The 20,711-nt window shown below is 34.8% G+C and overlaps 1 protein-coding gene across 1 annotated transcript in view; it reads right to left on the bottom strand.

The window, feature by feature from the left end:
- The window catches only part of SLIT2 (slit guidance ligand 2), a 374,620-nt gene that overhangs the window by 115,377 nt on the left and 238,532 nt on the right, over nt 1-20,711 (bottom strand). Inside the window, exons 8-10 of the mRNA XM_030801111.1 lie at nt 18,584-18,747; nt 16,773-16,784; nt 15,684-15,822 (exon numbers count right to left, since the gene is read on the bottom strand). Coding sequence (XP_030656971.1) covers nt 15,684-15,822; nt 16,773-16,784; nt 18,584-18,747 — 315 coding nt within the window. The remainder of the gene's footprint in view (nt 1-15,683; nt 15,823-16,772; nt 16,785-18,583; nt 18,748-20,711) is intronic.

Below are 20,711 nucleotides of genomic sequence, written 5' to 3' on the forward strand. Positions count from 1 at the left end.
GGCCTTGGTTTTTGAAAATGCTGCATACTCAAAAAGTTATAAAACAAAGAGGAGTCATGATAAAATGTCATTATATTTTTATATGCAAAAACAATACTTCAGACACACTTGAGTCATGCTGCATGAATCATTTGTTATTGCAATGTACCAAAGACTTGATCTTCACATCGCAAACTATTGCATTTACATGTACCACAGAAAGCTGCACAATGACATGTACCATGGATTTGTTTACTTTTATTCATTTATCTGTTTTCAATCTTCCAAAAAAGTATTTGAAACAGAGTTTACGTTGTTATTTACACTGACTCAGCAGCAAATTGGTTTTTATTGCACTGTCTCAGCAGCTCATTAAGGCAAAACATAATTGCATCCTTCATTCAGAGGGACAGATTCTCAAGCAGGAAAATCTACCATGGACAGATGTCAAACAATAAATTTTAATATATTATAAAATGTCTGTTGTCTCTTTTTTTTTTTTTTTTTTTTTTTTTTTTGAGAAGGAGTCTCGCTCTTTCACCCAGGCTGGAGTGCAGTGGCGCGATCTCGGCTCACTGCAGGCTCCGCCCCCCGGGGTTCACGTCATTCTCCTGCCTCAGCCTCCCGCGTAGCTGGGACTACAGGCGCCCGCCACCTCGCCCGGCTGATTTTTTGTATTTTTAGTAGAGACGGGGTTTCACTGTGTTAGCCAGGATGGTCTCGATCTCCTGACCTCGTGATCCGCCCACCTCGGCCTTGTTGTCTCTTAATTTAGTGGAGAAACAATAAAGTAATGTGTAGTTATTGCAAACTTTTGGGTCTTTAGAATAAAGGGGTTTTCCTTTTCATTGTAAGAACTTTAGAATATATTTGATAAACTAAACCCAATACACATCTCAAATGATGTCCTTTGTCCTACAAAAAGAGGAAAACATATTTAAATCAGATTATAAAAAATAAAGAAGTGAAATAATGAAGTTTTCAGGTTGAGGTAAGAAGAAAGGGCAAATAAAATTTACATTTTCTAGCATTGCTGTCCTGTAATCTGTGCTTTAATAGCATAGAAGCTGCTGAATTTTATAGAGTGCAAATTTGAATCCATTGTTCCATAAAGAACCTAATTAAAAACATTCTGGGATTACAAAAATAGATAGTATAATCGCTAAGATATATTTGCATGCCATGGATAAAATCCACCATAATTAAGAGATTTTCAAATGTCAGTTCTTCGGAGAAAATTCAATATCCTGAATTTCAAAGTAAAAATAGATTTAGACAGTGAATAGGGGAAGAAAGTACTGTAAATCACATACTACAAGAAAGACTTTTCCATGTAAAAGGAGCCAACACCTTTTTCTCCACATAATTTATGTAAATGATTGCATAACATTTTATCACTGTATGTGTTTGTGTGTTTACATACATACACACATGAAACCAAAGCAATGGCTGTTACTACTCTTTCAAATGTAGAAGGAAATTTTAGTTACATGCTCAATATATGAGAAGATGAAGACAGTTTTCTAACTGCACCAATAAAAATAACTCAAAAGTATCTTTATCCAATAAAAGACTTCTTCCCATTCTGTCTCCACTTGTACAATTTTTTTCTCTTGCTCTCTAATTACTGCTACCTCATTATACATGTCTTCACGACTTTAAAGTTCCTAAAGAATGAACTACAAACAGTATATAACACGTTCTGGTGTCTATTTCAAAAATTATAGAAAATAAAAAATGGTGACATATCCCTCTGTTTTAAAACATAAGACCCTTAGAATATGTTAATTACGTGCAGCTATCTTTTAGCCCAGTGAAGTCTAATTCTGCCACTTGTGGACTGATGGGCTCTGTAACACATAAAATACACTAATGGTTTTGGTGAGCAGATCTTACATCAGTAGAGTATATAACATGCAGTGTGTATGACTGGGCAATTAAAAAACTAGTTCTAAAGACATTTACAAGATATTAAACAGTATTAGCACTTTAAGTGACACTTTCAGCTCTCTAGCATTCAATTCTTAGACATTATTTTCAATGTCTTAAAATCGTTTTATTTTGACAAACTATATAAAATAACATCCACATGCCAAATCTTCAATAGCCCTCCTCAAGAGATATTTCTACATTTTATAGACATACATAGAATTTTTCAAGGTGTGTCATTTAGCAATTAAAAGTATGAGCTTTGCACTTATATAGACATGGAGTAAATTCTGGATCTGCAGCTGATTAGTTCTCTGGACCTTACAAAAGCTATTTTCTTTCGCTGTGTCTGTTTCTCTTCCTGAAAAATGGGGAGAATATAACTTACCATAAATGTTTTCTAAAAATTACATGAGATGTAGAAAAAAATACAGTATTTTATTTCTTATACAAAAATAGTGAAATAATAAAAATATGTATATGCAATCAAAAATATAATACATAGCACAATATATTAAATAATAAAAAGTCTACAGCATATACGGTAGACTCCCCTTACCCACAGGGGATGCATTCCAAGACCCCTTGAATGTCTGAAACCACAGATTGTACTGAACCCTATATACACTGTTTTTTTATCCTACATGCCTATGATCAAGTTTAAAGAGATTAACAACAATAATAAAATACAACAATTATTACAATATACTATAATAAAAGTTATGTGAATGTGGTCTATCTCTCTCAAAATACGTTAATATTTTCAGACTGAGGTTGACCATGGGTAATGGAAACCATGGAGAGCAAAGCTGTGGAAGAGGGGGGACTACTGTAACGTCACACCCCCACACTCCACACACACCCACACACCCCCACACACACACCCACACACCTCCACACCCCCACACACACCCACACACACCCACACACCCCCACACATGCATTATATAATTATATAAGTGTATATATAAATCTCACACATGATTTGATTTCTAGTGTGAAATAAATATATATGGTCCCGAATCATGTTTTTAAACACATTAGCCATACAGTTTTGCAGATAACTCAGTTAACTGTATATTAAACACATACACACATACATCATTCACACTGAAGCTGAAAAAAATATAACTGGCTGCAATCTCTCTGATCAAAAGGATTAAAATATAGCACTATCTGTAATTTGGGGACTGCCTTAGAAACACAAAAAAGTTTTTATAATACCCAGTAAAATATGTCTTTGGATTGATTGTGTCTGTAACATACAGCCCAGATGCTGATTATACATGGCAATAAAACTGACAGTTCTTCGCATTTTCTCCATCTGCTTTTAACGTAAATGGCAAAAGCAGCTGCCACAGAATAGAGCATAGTCTTAATGGGGTAAGGGAAGAGGAGGCAGAATGACTAGCTTCTGAATCTTAAGTTGTCCACTGTAGCCAACACATTCCCCTCATAGGTAAGATTGGCCCATCATTTGAAAAGGAGGAAGACAATATTCCTTCTCTTTGATGTTAAGGATTATCTTGCCTATTACATATAATTGCAAAGTAAGTACTTTCTATTTTTTGGAATGTTACTTCCAACTTTAGCAGTAAATCATGTCATTAAAATCTTTCATATATTTCTACATAAAATGATCCAACATATTTTAGCCTATAGTATTATTTGTTTCGTAATTGCAGTTTGCAGAACTTTGCAAATTTAATAAATATCTTCAGCAGCTTAGTGAATATTGGCCTCTAGAGTGACATACTTTGCATGCAGCTAGAAGTTTTGCCTTAGGTGTGTCCATACTAATTGATTCTCATCAGTTTCTGTCTTGGGATTCCTTGTTCCTCAAAAGTATTCATTTTTAAATTTTATTTTACATTTTGTGATGTCATTCTAAAATACATTCCCCTGAGTGTAAATTCAATTGTTGTTTTTATAGGAGAGAAACACCTTATTTTCCATTTGGTCTTTAAGCATTTAAGGCAAGACAAAAATATCTATGTGTGCAACTTTTGAATAAGTCTTAAAATTTTCATGCATGTATTCACAAGGACACATATTCAAATACAAAGATACACTCAATAGATGCAACCAATTGGTGTAGACTCAGGGGAAAAAAATTGGCTTAGGCACATGGCCCACAGATTTCGGGGGAAAGAATATGTCACTATCGTTATGTTTTCATATATATATTTTTAAATCAACCCAAGAAAGAAAAACATTTAGAGGTTTTGTTGTTTTATTTCTCATTAATAACTAAAAATTTTAGACACTGACTATGAATTAGACACTGAGCTAACTCTCCAGCTTGCTAATAATTTTAGTTTTAAAAAATTACAAAAATCATCTTTCTGTATCACTTGTTTAACAGTATTATTCAACAAGCAGACAGTAGTTCTCATTATTCTCCACCCCTGCACTGAGTTATTCTCCACATTGTATAACATCTTTTTCCTAAAATTTAAATAATGCTGATCACTAGTACAATATGAACTATATAATTTTTCACCTGTCATTCCAGCTGATTAACCATCAATCTAGAACATAATTGCTAAAATGCAAATGACACTTTTACTAATTATGAGAATAAATAATATTGTGACTATGCCCCAGATGTCTTCAGTCTTATGTTAGAAGCTACATGAGTCTTATTTTACATTTGAGGGGGCCTGCATTTTTTTCCCATAGAAGTTTTAGGGGAATCAACTGCATGAGCACTAGAGCCACCTCTTGGAATAACTTCCCAGCACTATCTGCTGCTAGGCCTGCCTTCATTATCTCTTATAGAGTCTGTTGCTAGTGCATTCTCAGTGCGCTCCTTTCTTTCAAACCACCCTCCATTCCATGTTAGAGTGATTTTTCTATCAAAGAACTCTAATCATGCTACTACCTTGCTAGAAAATTTCCCTCATATTCTATTGCCATCAGGACAGTCTCTTCTTCAAGATTTGGCTTTCACTTTATATTCTAACAACTGCAAATTTTAATTTTTCCAAAAACACACTACTCTATCATTTTCCTGGGACTCTGCACATGCAGCTTCTTATGTCTAAAAAAGCCCTCAAGTTCTCTGCCTGCAAAACACATCCTAATTCCTGAAGATTATTTGATTCTCCAAGGCAGATCAAGGTAGCCCTCCCTCTTTGTTTTTTGTGCACACATATTTTACTACTTATCTCATGTTTAAAATTCTGTTTGTGTAAAGCTTCAATTCTCTGCACTGTAAACATTTTGAAGGTTGAGATTGTCCCCTTTCATCCATAATGCCTGATGCAGAGCAAGCACTCAGAAATCTTTGTTAAGTATGTAGAAGTACATTTTTAAAATGCTACTTTTCTGCATGTGCTTCTTGTGCTGCAATAGTACTCACTAGATTCCTCGGACTTTTTAAGAGAAACCAGTTGGGGTTTCTGTCTGCCCTTACCATTTTAATCTCTGTGCTTATTTTAATATTTCTTTTTCTCCCATTTATTTATAATGTTATTATATTCATTTTTACTTCTCAACTAATATTACAAAAGTTTGATTCCATCTTCTATATTTTTCTTTTGAGAAACGTATTATATAGTTTTCTGCTTAAGTTATCACACAATTTAACAAAAACACATGTACAACATTTGTGTGTGTGTGTGAGTATATGTCTGTATAACATGTATGTTACCTAAATAACTTTTTGGGAAATTAGGTACAAGAAAGAAATAAGTTGCAAAAAATGAATACAAATGAAGAATTTTCTTATCATGAACACAAAGTCTTTATGAAAATTGTTTCTCTGCACATAGTAGATATATGAAGCCTTTTGAAGATAATTTTTCTACTATTCTTTCAATAGTATAATTCTTTCTCTTCAATTATTCTTTCAATGACAATTAAAGACTGCTCAAGTTATGCATATACAATTAGGAATTTTACCAACATACAGATGAAAACACTCAAATGATTAATAGCGAACTCAGTGATGGCCTGTGGAACTACATGCATGGTTTCATCTATAAATGTATTTTACATAATTCTTTTTACACTGTTTTGCTATGGAGCTATCAAAGTTGTTATAAGGAGTACACTGAGTGTGGCTACTGATAACTAAGAATTAACATGAGAATCTGCCGGGTGTGGTGGGTCACGCTTGTAATTCCAGCACTTTGAGAGGCCGAGGCAGGCGGATCATTTGAGTTCAAGAGTTCAAGACCAACCCAGGCAACAAGGTGAAACCCCATCTCTACCCAAAAGACAAAAAATTAGCCGGGTGTGGTGGCATGCACCTGTAGTCCCAGCTACATGGGAGGCTGAGGTGGGAGGATTGCTTGAGCCCTGGAGGTGGAGGTTGCAGTGAGCTGAGATGGCACCACTGTACTCCAGCCTAGGTGACAGAGTGAGACCTCAACCCCCTCCCCCCAAAAAAATTAACATGAGAAGCTTCTTCTGTGGACACACATTGTAGAACACTATTTTGTATGCTGAGTAATGAGGTGCTCTGTGTCTGTAGGAAGCTAAAACATTTTCTCTTTTTCTGGGCTCATCTGATGAAATCATAATATGAAAACTTGGGAAAATATCCAAAAACACAAGGGAATAAAAATAATAGTGATGTTTACATAAAAAATTCTTTCACATACAATGACATTATGACTACTAAACTCACACAAAAAATAATCCAGAGAAGAATCATTCCATTTTGTTTTTCTAACCATATATATATATATAAGCACAGAATCAGAGATAAAATAATATTGACTTCTTTAATCTTAGGATTGTTTACTTAATGACATTTCTAGGCAAGTTATATTTGATAGAGGAAAAACTAGTACTTTCATAGTACATAAGAGATACATATGTAGTTTCTGCTATTGTGAGGATCTCAAAAGAAAATTTGAGAACGCAATTCTAATTGCCTACATCGGAGTGATAGCTTCTTATCTCAAACCAGGTTTTCATTTTAAAAACTAACAAAACTATTTTCTACACTACAAAAAATTAAAAGAATTTTCCTAACCTTTAGGACATGTATAGTTTCCTACACAGTGTTTCCACGGGAATTAAGTGAAATAAACAATTTAACATTTTTGAAAAATTTTTTACCATAAAGAAGATTTTTATTATGTATGATACAAGACACTTTTTAAAAGAACTATGTCATCTATATTTCTAACAGGCATAAAATATTGAGAGTGTTTTCATATTAGCTTGCCTGAAAAGCACAAAGTTATAAAAACATAAAATATGAAGCCAAAGTAATGTTGTAAGCTAGCTAATTTGTGAGTGGATTTGAAGTAGCAATAATATCAGGAATGTGTAAAACTGCAAAATGCTAACAAGTGCTCCATGTGTTAAGAAGTGCTCTAATAAAATTATGAACGAAAGTAGAATTGCTCAAATTTTAACTTTTATAACATTTTCTGAATTACGCTGATTTCCATTACATTTTATTATCCTTAAGTTGAATATATTTATGTTTTAAAATATTTTCACAATGAAACAATAAAATTCTTTCAAAGTGAAAACAATTGCACTTTGAAATTGCCAACCTACTTGTTATTTAACAAGGCAAACTCAGAATATTGACTATTTCTTTCATACCATGTTACATTTAAAAAATGGTATCATTTGCCTTACTTATTTTATCAATATTGTCTGAATAGTAATCAAGTTCATCCATATGTGCTGTAAAAAAATTAGTCAAATTTCGTACTGTATTTTTTAACATTTAGCATAATTAAAATAAACTAATTGCATAGCATGATAGATATTCTACTGGTTGAAATATTACTAAATACATGCTAATCAGTCAAAAATTCATACTTGATTTCATGAGTACTTGAAATTATTTTAAATCAGCCAGTACATAATAGGCTAAAGGCAAGTTGGTCAAATCTAACTTGCGTATCTTTACATACAAAAAGTCAGATGACTTTGGGTCGGGCGCGGTATCGCCTGTAATCCCAGCACTTTGGGAGGCTGAGGCAGGCAGATCACAAGGTCAGGAGATCGAGACCATCCCGGCTAACACAGTGAAACCCCGTCTCTACTGAAAATACAAAAAATTAACTGGGCGTGCTGGCGGGAGCCTGTAGTCCCAGCTACTCAGGAGGCTGAGGCAGGAGAATGGCGTAAGCCCAGGAAGCGGAGCTTGCAGTGAGCCGAGATGGCGCCACTGACTCCACCCTGGGTGACAGAGCGAGACTCTGTCTCAAAAAAAAAAAAAAAAAAAAAGTCAGATGACTTTGAAATATGTGGATTCAAAATTGAGTATTATTTAATAAATTAAAGATTCAATATTTTGAGTGGGACAAATGCAGAAATAGCAAGCAAAAAGTTTAAGCATATATGGAAGGTAGTTATCTAACCAGAAATGAACAGAAAATGACACTTTTAAAATTATATTTGCAACAAATGCCTGCAACAAAGAACTAATATCCAGAATCTATAAGGAACTCTAACAACTCAACAAGAAAAAATAAACAATCCCATTAAAATGTGAGCAAACAACATGAACAAGTATTTCTCAAAAAAAGACATGTAAGCAGCCAACAAACATAAAAAAATGCTTAACATCACTAATCATCGGAGAAATAATAGCAGTTGTTAATAACAGCCATTCTGACTTGTGTAAGATGATGGTGTGGATGCAGAGAAAAGGGAATGCTTATACACTGTTGGTAGGAAGTAAATTAGTTCAACATTCAACGTCTATGGAAAACAGTACAGAGATTTCTCAAAGAACCAAAAATAAAACTATTATTTGACCTATCAATCCTACTACTGAGTATCTACCCAAAGGAAAAGAAATCATTATATAAGACACTTTCACTCATGTGTTTATTGTAGCACTATTCACAATAGCAAAGCCATGGAACTAACCAAAGTGTCCATCAATGGTTGATTGAATAAAGAAAATGTGGAACATATGTGACACGGTATACAGCCATAAAAATGAATGAAATCATGTCCTCTCCAGCAACATGGATGGAGCTGGGGCCCCTGAAAAAGGCAGCAAAGAGTAAAGGCAGGAGGATGTAGGAGCAAACACGACAAACCAAATTGTTATAACTTACATTCTTACTAAATATTCTCCATGATTTATGAAATTTCTGTATAATGGTTTGAAAAGGCAATATGCCACAGGAAATCTATAACTAGATTGAAGATAACTAAATATCAACTTCATAGTAATCTATCACATCACATTCAAAATTGTATACCTCAAAAGGTGATCTAAGTAATTAATTCTTAAGATTTGATAGTCAGAATCAATTTGCTATTAATGATTGTGTTGCCATAGACCAGATCACCTACAGACTCACAGGAGGCACTGCAACTACTGAAGAATAAGGTTTTCAACTAGCAGAGTTCAACGCAGCAAAGTGCTGGGATGACCCCAAGGCAGCAAACAGCTTTCCCTTTTACAGCTAGGTTTAGCTTACATTATATGTTCTACTTTTTTCCCTTCTATATTTTCTTCATTAGTCCACATTGCTTTGTCACATTTTATTTTTTATTTTATTTATTTATTTTTGAGACGGAGCCTTGCTCTGTTGCCCAGGCTGGAGTCCAGTGGTGCCATCTCGGCTGACTGCTGCCTCCGCCTCCCAGGTTCAAGCAATTCTCCTGCCTCAGCCTCCCAAGTAGCTGGGACTATAGGCATGCACTGCCACGCCTGGCTAATTTTTTGTATTTTTAGTAGAGATGGGGTTTCACCATGTTGGCCAGGATGGTGTTGATCTCCTGACCTCGTGATCTGCCCACCTCGGCCTCTAAAAGTGCTGAGATTACAGGCATGATCCAGCACGCGCATTTTTTTTTTTTTTAATTTTTTACTATGAAGAATGGCGGCCTGCAAACTCTCCAGATTGTGTGTCCAAGATTTTCCCCTGCTCCCAACACTGTCTTCCCCACCCACGGTATGCTAAGTATTGGGGCAGAAATGGTGAGGGAAAGACATGGTCTGCCCTTACCCAGTCTGCAGTTTAATAGGAGAGTTTTACATTATTCAAATAACAAGTTAAACTGTGATAAGTGCTGTGTGGAGAAGATTCAGGGAAATAAGAGAACATTTAACCAAGAATAGGAAAGATGACATTGTAATAGTTACAGATATAAAGTAATCTAAAACAGCTCTTAGTTTTGCAAACAATCCTGTATCCTGTCTTTCTCTCTGTTCATTCTACGTTCTCTTCATAGGTAAGTTTCTTAAAATTTCTCTTGTCCTTTTTGTTGGAGTATCAGTCATTCTCTCTTCATGATTTTGAAAATTCTTCCTTTTATGATATTCCAACAAGACCAAGCTATGCCTACCTCTTTTATAGCTTGATCGAGGAAGGACCATGGGCTTGAGAGTCAAGCAAATGTATGATTGAAGCCATTTTAGCCACTTCACAATTGAAGGTTTTTAAAAACTTTCTAAGTTTTTTGAGCCTCTTTTTTTTTTCCAAGTTTTTTTTAAACAACAAAGTTCTCAGTCTTTGAAAGATTTGAATTAAATGTCTACAGGCTTCATTAGAGAGGGAATATGACTGTACAGAAAGATGCCTAAGACATCTGTAAGATGATTAAATTAACATAGCTCCATAATAGGGTACCTATTAAATGCTAAGTTGGTCAGCCGAGAATAGAAAAAAAAATCTCAGAACTATTTAAAGAGTGGAAATCCAAGTAAGTATGCAGAACAGGGAAATTTAATGAATTTTTAGTATTCTAGACCCATTTTACCCCATGCTATTAAAAATTCTATGCATTTACTTTTTCTCTTGCTGATTTTATGCTTAAAAAGTACCAGTTTGTCTACAGGGAGATAATAGGCTGTTCCTCTGGTTCTATTTATTAAACTTGGTTAATACAGCTTCATCTTTTCAGAGACAAATCTGTTCCAAATGTCTAATTAATTTTTAAATTATTCCATTTACCCAATAAATATTTATCAAGTGCCCACTATGTGCCAATGTACTAGATTTTTTGCTGGGTATTCAGTAGTGATAAGAACAGAACTGGTTCCCGCCTTCATAGAATGTTTACTTTAGTAGAAGAGACAGATATTTAAAAATAAACACACAATAGTAAATAATTACAAAATATGATAACTAGGGACAGTCAAAAGCAGATTCTAACCTGTAAACAAGAGGGGAGCTTCTGCACTGCAGTAAAATGATCAGTATAATGAGGCCTGTTGGAGAAAACCACCAGCCTTTATCTGACCTGTGCTTCTGCATTAGTGTTACTATTTTATTTAATTTCATAAATATCCCCATCACCACGTCAATGAGAAGATCAAATGTGCATAAGCCAACATTGCAATCCAACTGCAATCCAACATTGCAAGTATTCAATAAACGTCAGTCTCTATTATTGCTTCTCCACATTATTCCAATTCTGACTTTAAAGAAATATTTTCTTCCTACTGCTTAACAAATAATTGTGTTACCAAATAGCAGAAGTATGAATTTGTAGTTGGAAACAGAAAGCAGAAAAAATGAGTCATTATTTTCTACTTAGATTTATAGGCAAGTTGATCACTCATATATGGCATATATATACTTTCTTTTCATTAGAATTATATTATGAGACAGTTGTAAGAATAAAGACATATCACACAGTGGGGAATCAAGTCAAAATTATTGAATGAAATATCTCATAACTTGCAATAAAGAAACTCAACCAACAATTTATGGTAAAATTCAGATATGAAAATATATTTGAATAAAATGGTGAGAGTTTATAATTTTCAGTTCATCACGGAATAAAAACCTGCCATCTATAAAGATATTTCCACATTTAATAATCTTAGTGATGTTCTTTGTTCTTATAAAAAATAAAAAAGTAATAAAAGAAATAAATTACTAAGCTAGTAAGTTATGCCACTATAATGAATGAAAATGGAATTATCTTGTTGAGTTGAGGATCAATATTATTTATTACCAGATGCTCTACTGATAAAGCTGATAATGTAATAATCAGGGAAGTAAAATTCACCAGCAGTTTCACATGTTTTCATCTCTCCTCATAAATTTAATTTATTGTAGCTTTACCTAATATACCACCTTCTCAATTTAGGCAAATTCCACAGGACATATTATTTAGAATAACTTTAATGCAACTAAATCCCACCATTATACAAAATCTATAGAGCATACAAAGTAGAAGAAAATCACTATAAGAAATAAAATAGACTACATAAGAAAACCATTTTAAATGTTTCATATTGCTATATGAATATGTTATGTCTCCATCCTACTCTTCTCCTTTTATCAACCTGTAACAGCTTTTTGTTCCCCTTCCCTGTGATCTGGATTTGACCAATTCGCTCCTGTGTCCAGATTGATCTTGCTCCCACACGTATCTTATATAACTCGCACACTCTTGTTTCTCTCTAAACTCATTCTTTCTTTCTGACTTTCTAATGATGACAGGCTTCTGCATCTTAGAATTAATCCAAATTTGTCCATTACAGAGCAACAATTGTCTTTTTCAAAAAATCCTTTCTCAGCCAAACTATTCAAACTGCGGCTTATCTACTCTCTCGAATATTAATCAATACTTCTTTTCTTAACACTCTGAAAGGTGGCTCATTGACCTACCACTGTATCAAAATGGAACCTTCTAAGAACAATATGCAGGTCAAATTCTAAGACCTTCTCTCAGACTCCAGCTTGGTTAACTGGCAGCAATATTTGCCTCTGGAGATCATTTTTCCTAGAAGTCTCTTCCTCCCTTACCTATTAGAGCCCTTTGCTGTTTTTATTACCTCCTTTTCATTAGCCAATTGATGGTTTCAAATATCGACTGTTTTCTATTACGTTAATTACTCCAAAATTTTTGCCTCAAGTCCTTGTCTTGCTTGCTCCAAAATTATTATAGTCTGTATTATTTCAGTACTTTTTTTTTTTTTTTTTTTTTTTTTGAGATGGAGTCTCGCTCTGTCACCCAGGCTGGAGTGCAGTGGCGCTATCTTGGCTCACTACAAGCTCCGTCTCCCGGGTTCATGCCATTCTCCTGCCTCAGCCTCCCGAATAGGTGGGATTACAGGTTCCCGCCACCACGCCTGGCTAATTTTTGTTGTATTTTTTGTAGAGACAGGGTTTCACTGTGTTAGCCAGGATGGTCTGGATCTCCTGACCTTGTGATCTGCCCGCCCCAGCCTCCCAAAGTGCTGGGATTACAGGCGTGAGACACTGCACCCAGCCCAATTTTAGTACTTCTAAATGTGTCACTGGTCCTTAAGTATTTCACAAATTGAGTTCACTGTCATCTTCCTTTCCAGTTTTGGTCCCGCTTCTCACTTTCTTATACACAATGATGTAAGCACAACCTCCCCATCACTCATACTTAAAATTCTGGCAGAGTCTGGTTTATTTTTCTCCATTACTCCTTTATCTCATCAAATGCCAAATCCCACGAATTCTTCTCCTACGTTTGCTATCATAGCTGTTTCCACATCACCATTCCTACTATTACTGACTAGCTCCTACTCTTCTGACATCTCCACTAGACCAAAGAAATAGCCTCTGAAGAGGACTTCTGCCTTGCATTCTCTCCTTTTGTCAAATCACTGGCACACAGCCACCAGACCAATTATTCTAGAAAATTCAGATTAAAACTCCTATGCTCAAATGCATTCCAAACAAAATCCAAGATCCTTACATCAACATGACCATCCATGAACTGACTCCAGTGTATATTTACAACTTATTTCCTGGTACTATCTCATATATCAAATATCAGGTAAGCTGAATTCCTATTTGATTACATCTTGTACTTTCATTCCTACTGCCTAGCTCATGATGTTGCATTAATTCTGAAAGTCTTGTCCTCATCTCTGTAGTTTCATTCACTACCTTTCAAGGCCTAGCTCAGTGTTATTTCTACACAAAGACTTCTATGCTTGAGTTATCATTTATGGAATGATTACTATATGCTAAGCACACATAGCTCTATGTGTGTTAATTATTTCACATCAAACTGACAACCACCCTTAGTTTTAGATGGGATATAGGGTCTCAGAGGATAAGTAACTTGTCCATGGTCTCACAAATAGTGAGATTACCTATCACAAATGATAGGTAAACATGGGGTTCCAACTAAAACTTTCTGACTCTAGTTAACCATTGTACCTTGCCCTCAACTTCATGCCCTTTGTAAGACCTTGAACTTGAGGTGTTCATCTCTTATTATGTTCTTCACTGTGTACATCATTTAATAGTTTTCAATTTGTAGGTCAATTTTCTAATCACTTGATGGACGATCTGTGGAAAATTCATAGTGCCTTTAGGTAGTAAGTGGTTACTTAAGAAATGTTTGTGCCTGCATAGATGACTATATAGTTCCCTCATGAGAAAATTCAGTATGTCATTCTGCTCTTTACTTTATCACATCTAATATCTTCTGACCAAGCATCAGGGTCTTCAGTAATCTGTATTTTTAAAATTAGATGGAGATGTATTTTTTAGGGCATTATTTTTCATGATGCTTCAACATTATCCTGTTATTCTAATTCGGTTCAACTACAATCTCTCAAACAATGCTTACTGCCACCTCTGTTCTTTGCTGCCAATGTTTCTTTTTCAGGAATGTCATCTGTCTTTTCCCAAGTTATAACTTATTCTTCTTTCAAGGTTCAGCCAAAACATACTTATAGATGTCTTCTAGAGGTAAAGTAATGTTCTATTAATTAAAATTTTGATGAGAATGATATTATGTGTATATGTTATTCAGTGTCAAATCTCCACAGAGTGTAGAATTCCTGCAGAGGTTCATGTCTTACACTGCAAAGCTCTCGGCACACTATTAAGCACATGGTAGATACTTTAAACTAATGGCAGTGAGTCCTGTGAACTAAGATTACTCTCATATAAGGTACATTAGATAAGTTCCTGTATTATCATAATTAAATAAATTGGTTAAAAATGAGCACTTTAAAAACAACTTTTTCACATACTATGTAGGCGTATTCTAAGAAGTTGTTTCTATTACTTCAACCGAAAAATCCAAGATAATTTATTCAGTTACAATTTAGAATTGGCCTATAACATAATAATATGAATGGGCTGGGTGGTTAAGAGGGGTTTTCTCAATGAATATCGAGGTAACGATTTTCCCTAGTGCTTACTTTTCAAGATGGTAAAAGCATTCCATTTTACATCTTATGTGACCTTGTTTTATCCACATGACTTATATTTGGTGAGGACATAGAAATTCAGCAGCTGCATACAAAATATGTGTGCAATAGTTTGTCCTAAGAATTTAACTTTTAATGAAGGTAGACACTGCTTCAAATAGGCTAAAACATGCACTATATAAAAAATCTTTACATTTGATTTTATGTTATCTTTTCTTCACTTTGCTTTGAACTATCAATTCAAACAAAAGACTGAAACTGGGTTTTAAAACATGAGCTCTCAAGGAGGCAGAGCATCACCTAACTGTATTGTTTCTGTGGTTTGCTAACCCCAGCTTGGTCCCTTTTTATATTCCTACTGCTCCAAACTGAGAAATGGACAACCACAGATGTACAGGCCCAAACGGTGGAACCAGGTATAAATAATCCTGTTTGTCTTACTTTTCCTAAAATCTGTATTCCTTTTAATTCTATCTGTGGAAGAAAAAACATCATAGCCACTTTAACATGGTATGTTTTTAAACAATCAGAGTAAGAATTAATACATTTCTGAAAAGAACATTTGTCTAAGCCAATTGATCAGATGTGCCTTTGATAAACTCAGAATTTCCCAAAGAAAATCAAAGTTTGGTTCACTGGGAAGGTGGAGAGATAAGAAAGAATTTCAGGCACATACATTTCTGTGATGGTCTCTGGAAGATTTGTGGGGATCTCAGTGAGACCTTTCCCACGACAGTCTACGATATTGTTGCTACAGGTACAGGCGGCAGGGCAGTGCAAAACGCTACATGAAGGAGCCATAAATGACTGGTGACCTGAAAAAGAAATAAACGGGTATTATATTTTTCCTCCTGAATATCATAATTGTGAAACATACAAACTTAGCTCAAGTAACAAAGCATTTCACATAAATAAATCTCTTTAAATACATGATCATAAAATGGTCCTATATTTCTAAAATATATTTTAGGAGGCATGCATTTATATATTTAGGTCTATAAAGCAAATGAGAAGAAGTAAATGAGATTCTAAAAACTGGTCATAAAACTGCTAATTTTTAAAACTATTGTGAGAAAACCTAAATTCAGTTTCAAAATCAGAATTATATTCAAAACTATTCTAATTTCCAAAAAACCCAGCAACTTCAGACTAATTTATATTCATTCCTAATAAGCTTAAATAGAGCTTGGTCTTTATCAAATTCATGTGGCTTTATTTACTTTGTAATTTCTTTTAAAAAAGAAAACAAAACAGTAATACTTCCATCAGAAGATAATTGTTGCTTAAATTAAATAATCATATGCCAATAAATGTGGAGAAAAATTAGCTAATCCAGAACTTGATGTCTTGATAGGTTCAGAATTATCAGTTTCTCTGAAATTATAATAATAATTTGTATAAAGTTATCTTATTGTTAATAAAAAAATTATTCTTTTGGGGGATTTGGGTAATTTAAAATTTTGGTATTAGTAGCTCCCTTCCTGTAAGTACTTTTATTACTCAATATTTGGAACAATTTTTAAATCAGACATTAATGGTTGAAAGGTGAGCAACAGAATATCAGCACAGTTGTATTAAACAAGCATCTTGACATGCATGGTTTCTGGAAGACAGTGGAGATGGCCCTTTCCAACCTGCCAGGAAAGGGCCCTAGTGGTGGTGATGTGCCAGGAAGAGGCTGCAAGCCAGCTGCTAATCCTATCCCTCTAAACAAGCTCTTAAACTACAAAAATATCTCTAGTCTAGAAAAGAAATGTGAACTTGCCTTCTTCCTCATCTAGAAAACAGAAAGGAAAAAGTGAAGAGAGAAAAAAGTGGTTAGTAACGAACTGTTAGTCATTTCATTATTTAATTTTTTTAAAAAAGCAATCAGACATATTGAGAACATTCCATGATATTATACAAAAATTTTGCTTAGGTTATAAAACGTGAAAAAACACAAACAAGGGTCTAAAATATAACCATTTAATAGCATCAAGTACTAGTCATGTCTCCCTACCCCACCTTTAAAAATCTGTGAACTACTTATGACGCATTATACGTTTCTTAAAATTTTGTTTTGTTGTATTTTGAACAGACACTTCTGAAGCTGAAGCAGAACCAACCCTATATATACATACAAAGATACTATGTATGGGTGTGTGTGTGTGTGTGTGTGTGCACGTGCGTGCATGTGCATGCATGTGTGTATGTATGTAATCAAACCACCTCTGTTAAGATCCTTGGACTCAACTATATAAACTTCAGCAAGGTTATTCTTTTTCACAGCATTTGAATCTCCAAATATAGAGATAATATTACATTTCTCATACAGTTGTTATAAGGGAGGCGAAGTGAGGTAAATATATGTGAAATAGGTTGGTGCTTAAGCATATTAAAAAACTCAGTAAACATTAGCTATTGATTGATATCAGACACAGCCTATGTCTTATTTATTCATTTATTTATTTTTTTTATTTATTGATTTATTTTTTGAGACAGAGTCTCGCTCGGTCACCCAGACTGGAGTGCAGTGGCACAATCTTGGCTCTGCAAGCTCCACCTCCTGGGTTCATGCCATTCTCCTGGGTCAGCCTCCTGAGTAGCTGGGACTACAGGTGCCTGCCACCACACCTGGCTAATTTTTTGTATTTTTAATAGAGATGGGGTTTCACCATGTTAGCCAGGATGGTCTTGATCTCCTGACCTCATGATCCGCCCGCCTCAGCCTCCCAAAGTGCTGGGATTACAGGCGTGAGCCACCACATCCCAGCCTATTTTTTATTTTTATTTTTTGAAATGGAGTTTCACTTTTGTCGCCCATGCTGGAGTGCACTGGTGTGATCTCAGTTCATTGCAATCTCCGCCTCCCAGATTCAAGTGATTCTCCTGCCTCGGCCTCCCAAGTAGCTAGAATTACAGGCACGCACCACCACGCCCAGCTAATTTTTGTATTTTTAGTAAGGACAGGGTTTTACCATGTTGGTCAGGCTGGTCTGGAACTCCTGAACTCTGGAGATCCGCCCACCTCTGCCTCCCAAAATACTGGGATTACAGGTGTGGGCCACGGTGCCTAACCCTATGTCTTATTTTTGTTTTTAGATTTTTGTTATTAAAGCTGGTCATTTAATATTTGTTTTAAGTAAAACTGAACCATTAGTATACATGTATGCATGAAAAGTATTTTGTTACTTTGCAACTATGGCTGGATTGCTCTTTGAATTTCATAGCAAGGATCCAGGATTAGCTAATCATTTTTTTTCAGCTGTTAACATAAAAGTAGCTATAAATTGTTACTTAATGGGAAAATAAAAAATCAAAAGTAGAACCATCATTTAGCGATTTTCCATATTTCCCCTGGAGTGAAAACTGAAAAGCGTTTTATCATAATTTAGATACAAGTAACCAGTACTTGCCAACCAATATAGTAAGGTCTCAGAACATATTTTCACTGAAAAAGAGAATCTCCGTAGAGTGATTAGTGCACAATTGCACATTAGTGAACAATACTGAAACCTTTGACCCATGCAGCCCACACATTCTGTTACATAACAGGATACAATAAACACAATAACATCACTCTTCTTTCTCCCTTACCACTGCAGACAAATTCTCGTTTTTGAACCTCAGCTACATTATGGCCTCTCAGGTGGGAGGGGCCCATACACTGAGTGTACAGTCCAACCCGAGGCCTTTGGCGAAGCCAGTCAGAGAGCCAGGCCAGGTGGCAGTCACAATACAGGTTGTTTGAATGCAGTCGACTAAATGAGAAAAAAAGAAGTGTAAAGCAAGAAAACAGAAAGTCATTATTTCATTAACAATAATATATACCTTTATTTCTTAACATAGAAGTAGATAAAGCTAAGCAGATTCCAATATAATTATTTTTCCTAAAAATTAAACTGATGTACATTCACAGAATCAAGTCTCTCTTCATTTAGTCTGAACTGAGCAATTTATAGAAGCTTAAGTATGTCCATAAAACTATGTTTTAAACGAACATATTTCACTTATGTTCATTTAAAAGAGGAAAGAGAAAAAAAAATAAGTCTATTGCAAATTGCTCCACAGTTCCAACATCCTGAGAGCCAATGGGGGTGGGGTGGGAGAATGGGGAGACTGGGCGAGGGGCAAGTTAGTAAAAGTTGTGGCTCCCAGTTTGAAATATCAATAAGTCCTGCCATTATGAGTCTGTATAGAAACCGCTTATAAAACCTTTTCAGCAGGTCACTTGCATTTTTTGCTGAACAAGACAGAATAATAATTCAATATAAAACACTTTTTTCACATCCTATTCTGATTTCCTTCTTTTGTTGTTTAATCACAGAAAAGGGATTAGCTCCTTTGGCTCCTGGAGACGTGTCCTCAAAGAGCAGCGACTGAAATTAAAAGGCACAAATGGCTGGCAGTGAAGGAATTAAGTGAGTCGCTCTATGTTGGCAGGATCCACACAAGATCATGGATTGCTTCCAAGTGGCAAATAGCACTTCTCCATTAATAAAATATCAGACAAATGTATCCACTAAATTAGGTAAATGACTTCAAACTGGCTTTTATGTTTTCTCAAACTAAAGAAAAGGACATCCAAAGCTATAAATCAAAGCACCATTCCCAGAACCATCTATGACACAGTAATACCATTTTAGTCCTTTTAAGCTGATGTGTTCAATTCTAACCCAATAACAGTAATGGATATTAAAACATGGAACTCAGTCCAGAAAGATAATTAGACTATAAAAACGGAATTTTTAAGTAGCAATGATACTACAGAATAATGACCCAACCAAAGCAAAGGAATTTAAAGTTAAATGGCTGCTTTGCATTCTCCTTGAGTTTGTAGATAAGGAACACAATGCTTTGCTTCAAAACTAAAAGGCATACCACAGAACAAAAAGCTACATTTTGGGAAAGATGGGTGACCTCTGGCTCGGTTTGCTTGGAAGTTGACGTTCTGTCCTTTGGAAGCCACAGAGGCACATTCCATATCCTTGTACTCTAAATATTTCCATCTCAACCAAGCACATTACAAAAATTCCAATTAGGTGTGCACAAACTTGAGATGAGAAAAGAATGTAAAAATTGAAAAACCTGATTAGTAAGACAAACTCATGAATTTCTACAAGAAAATAAAGGACACTGTCAAAAATTCAGATGAATGTTTTTACAATTTTGTTGGCTTTGTTTTTGCAAAGATTGAAAGCTTGATCAATTTCTTTTTTAAAATAAATTACCTGAAGTTAATGGGAAATTATAGTTTTGAGTGAACTGGGCTGTTAATTCAGTCAGATTAGTCTTATTCTGATAGCCCCAAGAATACAAAATTTAGCTATGTCTGTATACTTGTAGAATTCCTTTATTTTACTAAATGATATTCCAGGGAAATTATAATGATGTGTTATTACATACAGGGTTGGATTTCAGTAAGAAAAAAATGACATTAAAATTGGTATTGCCTAGTTCATTAAAAAGCTGGTAATTCAAAATTTTTATTAAGAAACAAAAATTAATATTTTCCAGTTACAAGCTATGAGAAAATGAGGAATATTTTGAAAATCTAATCAAAATATATTTACCCAACTTAAAAACACTTCTTTTTTCAAGAAGTCTGATGCTTTGGTTTTGCTTCCAATCATGTCCTACATGTTATATGTAATATATTTTTTTAGGTCAAGGTGATTCTGAAATTCAGTTCAAATGAGATTTACCTCTGAAATTCTATAACTTA

Source organism: Nomascus leucogenys, chromosome 20 (genome assembly GCF_006542625.1).
Source record: "Nomascus leucogenys isolate Asia chromosome 20, Asia_NLE_v1, whole genome shotgun sequence".
In the NCBI taxonomy this organism is placed as follows: domain Eukaryota; kingdom Metazoa; phylum Chordata; class Mammalia; order Primates; family Hylobatidae; genus Nomascus; species Nomascus leucogenys.